The 4,890-nt window shown below is 30.4% G+C and overlaps 1 protein-coding gene across 1 annotated transcript in view; it reads left to right on the top strand.

Moving 5' to 3' along the window:
* The window catches only part of LOC117176184 (synaptotagmin-5-like), a 12,685-nt gene extending 9,555 nt beyond the window's left edge, over positions 1–3,130 (top strand). The window contains exons 7-10 of the mRNA XM_033366283.1: positions 1,385–1,537; positions 1,973–2,093; positions 2,202–2,374; positions 2,479–3,130. Of these exons, the coding sequence (XP_033222174.1) occupies positions 1,385–1,537; positions 1,973–2,093; positions 2,202–2,374; positions 2,479–2,679 (648 nt within the window). The 3' untranslated portion in view covers positions 2,680–3,130. The remainder of the gene's footprint in view (positions 1–1,384; positions 1,538–1,972; positions 2,094–2,201; positions 2,375–2,478) is intronic.
* The last annotated feature ends 1,760 nt before the right edge of the window (positions 3,131–4,890 follow it).

The raw sequence follows: 4,890 nt of genomic DNA, 5'->3' as shown, positions 1-4,890 counted from the left end.
TCCGAAAACGCACTTTTCTGAAGGATTAAAAAAACTTGAAAAGCGATTGACCAAGTGTATAGAGCTCCAAGGAGATTATGTTGAAAATAAAAAAAAATTACCAAAAAAAAATTGTTTTTATACTTCATTCTAAGGACTTATTGAACTACCCTCGTATCATAGACACAAAATAAAATGTGTTTAGAGGTAGCTACCCCGATTAATTTTTTAAGCATTTTTTTGCGAAACACATCAACTTTATTTTTGTCTCAAGTAAAAAATGTATTTTTTAAATTTATCTTCTACGAATTTAGCAATTTTCAGCACATTTAAAAATATGTAGGGGCGGTAATAGCCCCGAATAATATTTATATTCATGTTCGATGGACTTTATTTTACTTCCTTCGTTCTAAAACTATTTTCACAATTTTATATGTGTATAGAAAGTATATATTTTCATGGGCACAAGATAAACATGTTTAGGGGTAGCTAACCCCATTAATTTTTGTTGGCAAAATACGTCAACTTTTTTTTAATCTCAAGTGCAAAATATAAATTTTCTTGTGAATCAAAACGTGTTCAGCACAACTTTAAAAATATGTAGGGGTGGTTTACCCTCTCCATCTTTTATTTGTTAAGAAAATTCTGTTATTCAACTTTCATAACACTTCTACTAATTCCGGTTATCGACGTTTACCAACATTCGAGAACGTTTTATGGTTCGAGTTTGTGCTAAATACAGTATGTATTTTATATATAAAATTGGTCACGTACATATATTTGAAAATTTTTTATTGAAAGAATACATAATTTAAACAACTTCTAAATTTAGCATAGAAACGAACCAAATAAAGTTCTCAAATGTCGGTAAATTTCGTTGACAGAAATTTATAACCTGAAGAAAGAAGTATTCGACACTGGAAAATTTGATATATTTTTGATTTAAAAATAATGGAAATTTGGAAATCTTCTCACTTAAAGCCAAGAGAAGCACCTATTTAGTTAATTAGAAACTTAAAATTTCCGGAACATCAACATTTGAAAAGTAGTTTTTAGAAAACAAGTGTAAAATAAAGAATTATTTTAACGGTGGAAAAATGTACAAAAAACAAATCTATATTTCAATCAGAGCATGAGTGTAATGAGCTCATTAGGGACAATTATATAATAAGAAAAAAAGAGTCAGAAAAAGAGAGGGGTCAGTCAAAAGAAACCTCCTACTCTTTTATTATTATAAGTCTAGTGGAGCATACGCTGCTGTAAAATGGATTGCTTAGTGCAGGCGCAAAACTGTTCTTTGTTATCGATTTCATGATAATTTCAACGCACATTTTTTTTCATGTGCCCATACGTACTTTTAAGCATTTTTATAATAAAATTTGTAATTTTTCATTATTTATTATAGGACTGGATTCTGGATATCATAGCACTGGATCATGATCGTTATGCCAATCACACGCAAATGTGTACATTGACAGTGCCATTGAAGGAAGTAAAAAGAATGTTTATCAGTCCGGAAACGCACATGCTTAATTATCATATGAAAGCGTCCAATCAGGTATCACAATTTCATGAAAATATAAAATAATTAAATTAAGTCATAATTTATTAAATTTATTTTAAATATTATTTTAATGTTTTCTAAATTTAATGCCATGTAATACTTACCCGAATCCAACGTTACCGAAACGTTCTCACGCGACAATTCTCGACGAAGTGAGATATTGAGTTAAAAAGTTAAGAAATTGAATAAAAAATACAAACGACTGTTGGTGTTGTGTTAAATTTTTATAATTACAAAAAATATATTTTAGGAAAAATAAATTGTTTTATTTTTAACAATTAGGGATCATAAAAACATTCCTGAGTGTTCTTTATCTAATTTCTTAAGTTTACAACTCTATATGTCAGTTCGTTTAGGTGTAATTTGTTCCCAAAAAAAATATCAGCAGGGTAAGGTCTCCTAAAATTTTATTGAATATACTATTTTCAGGAATTTGGAAAGATTTTATTAGGTGTAAGTCTTTTACCAACGGCACAACGACTGACTATCAATGTCATGGAACTACGTGACTTGAAATTCGTGCCAGCAGTCTCGGACATAAATCAATTCAGTATGATATTTTTTATTTGAAAATTTAAAATTGTTTTCAATTAATAAATTAAAATAGTTACTTAAAAACCAGAGTGAATTAAATTTATTTTAAAATTTGTTGTCATAGATCCATACGTAAAGGTGTTGATGCTTAATGGTAAGACAGGCAGAAAGATCAAAAAGAGAAAAACCAAATTCTTACGAGCCACTAATAATCCAGCTTTCAATGAGGTTCTGACATTTGATTTACCATTTAATCAATTTGATACCTTACAATTTTTGATTGTGCTCTGCAGCAAGGTGCGTAATATAATATCATTTATTTCAACAATAAATATTTTCTAAATAAAAGACAATTTCTGGGGACAAGATTAATTGCAAATATTTTCCTTTAAACATAACAGGTATTGATTGAAGAAACCACATCCAATGATCATCCAAGTGATAGTGAAGATTCACTATATTCTTACAAGAAATCCAAAGATATTTTTATTGGAAAAGTCGCTCTAGGGAAAGGTGTAAGAGGTTCAACAGAAAGATTACACTGGTTTTCAGTTTTACAGAATCCTAGAAAACTGGTCACAGTCTGGCATACTTTAAAATAAAGCCAAATCATTAGCTAAGGAGTATGGAATATTTTTCAATAAAAATCGGTTGTTTTTTGTTTTCTTGTGCGATTAAACTGAAACATTTTTTACATAAAACTGCAGTATTTTAAAGTAGAAATTCAGATTTATAATTATTCAATTGTTATTGATTGATGTAATTGATGGAATAATTGTCATACTAAAATTATGATAATTTTTAACAAGGACTGGAGTTTGCCTCTATTTGATAAAACTGCAATTTTGTTACATAATCTGATTGGACTATAATTTATAATACTTCGTTTTTATACAAATATAATCATATTATGTTTTACTTATGTGACATTTATGACCTGAAATTTCATCAAAAACTACATACATTCCAAAAAAAAAACTTCATGAAATTCTTTAATTAAACAGCGATTAAAATTGTTAAAAAGGCATTTTCAGATTTCTTGTTCAGATAGAAATTAAATTATTCGAATAATTTTAAGAGTTTTTAAAATAATATAATATAATTTCAACTATAATTATGTAAGCTGTCGTTTACGTTGATACTGTTGTTACTGAAAAATATTTATTAAAAAAGTTTGCTGAAAATAAATATTAATAAAAATCTTGTGCATTTTTTATTACTCCTAAAAGTAAAATAAACTAATTCCTTCTATTTAGATTAAAAAATCCTTTAAGAGGCTTTTCACGGTTGGTCTAAATTGAGCTTAAACAAAGGGTGCTGGTTCTTCTGATTCTTTGTACACTTCTGGTATTCATTACGACTATTTTAGGATCAGAAAGAAAAAAATCGCGTGACCCATTTTTCAGAAAAATATTCTTTTCTTCTGTTTCGTCAGCTTTACCTTGTCCAATTAAATGTACTTCAAATTTATAAATTAATAAATGAATCGTAATTTTTTGACAAACGTTCCAATTTACTTTAAACCTTGTTTGGCACAGTTTCGTTAGTTATAACAAAAGAAAAATTCATTCATATAAGATACTTACTACTTACAATAGAAATAAGGTTAGGTTGCGTAAAACCACACGTGAAAAACTTGACTTGCAGAAGTTTCTGAAGATTTTTGCAATAATATCTTAGATATTATAGCTTGTCGTTTTTTATTATAGAGGAGGCGAGGGTAAGTTGGAGCAAATTATGAAAGGAGAAAATTATCTACAAAAAGAACTTATAGTTAGTTATTCCCAACCAGTAGATTTTTTAAACATTTTTATTACAAGTTTATGCGTATGATTTTTCCTATTCCTTTGCAACCCCTCCCCCCATGCACTTACTTGGTCGTGGGAGGGGGAACTTAAGTTTTACATTGGTTCTGAACTAACAAGAGCAACAGCTTTAAGTACTTAAAGAACCTTTTTCTCTAGACTCGACTCTCCGGTCCCCTTGCTAGGCTAGTGTTTACCGCATGGGCCGCCGAGGCTCTTCCAGAGTACGAGACGGAAATCGAACCCGCAAGCCGAAAGAGTGTAGCTAAAGCCTACGCATTAGCTCTGACGACCTCACATTTGATATTAAGGTGAATAATTCAACACTTTAAAAATATTCAGTTGATTCGGTTGATTCAGCGCAGAGGTTAAGCCGCGTTCGATTTTTTGTCAAAATAGTAGTAAATCAGTTCAAATCGTATGTCAGCTTATGTTCTGGCTTGCATTATTTATTACTGTCATGTTTTCCTTCTGAAATGACTTGAAATTCAAAATAACTTATCTCAAGTGGCCTATAAAATTTTAATATAAGTTATGTAAATAAGAAGGGTATCGTCATACCCTTTAATTTTTTTTAAACCCCAAAGAAAAAATCCAAAGGTGTCTAAATTGGGCGATCTTGATGGCCAATTCACATCGAAATTCGTGGAAATTATGCGATCAGCAAACTTAGTCGCCAATAAGTTAATTGTTTGACAATTTGTGGGTGCTTTTGCGCTGTCTTATTGGAACCAAAAGGTCGTCTACATCCATATCATCCAATTTTTGACACAACAAGTCCGTCAGCATGTCACGATACCGTTCAGAATTCCCTGTATGTTGCGGATTATAGGCTATGGCATCGTTGGGCCATTTTTCTTCGAAGACGAGCGTGAAAGGGCCATTAAAGTGAATACTGAACGGTATCATGACATGCTGACGGAGTTTTTTGTGTTCGAAATTAAGTGAAATGGATTTAGACGTACTTAAGTTCCAACAGGACGGCGAAAAAGTGCCCATAAATCCTCA

The sequence above is a fragment of the Belonocnema kinseyi genome, chromosome 7, assembly GCF_010883055.1.
Source record: "Belonocnema kinseyi isolate 2016_QV_RU_SX_M_011 chromosome 7, B_treatae_v1, whole genome shotgun sequence".
Taxonomy (NCBI): Eukaryota; Metazoa; Arthropoda; class Insecta; order Hymenoptera; family Cynipidae; genus Belonocnema; species Belonocnema kinseyi.
The sequence above is the reverse complement of the archived record's forward strand: the minus strand, read 5'-3'. Positions and strand labels throughout refer to the sequence as shown.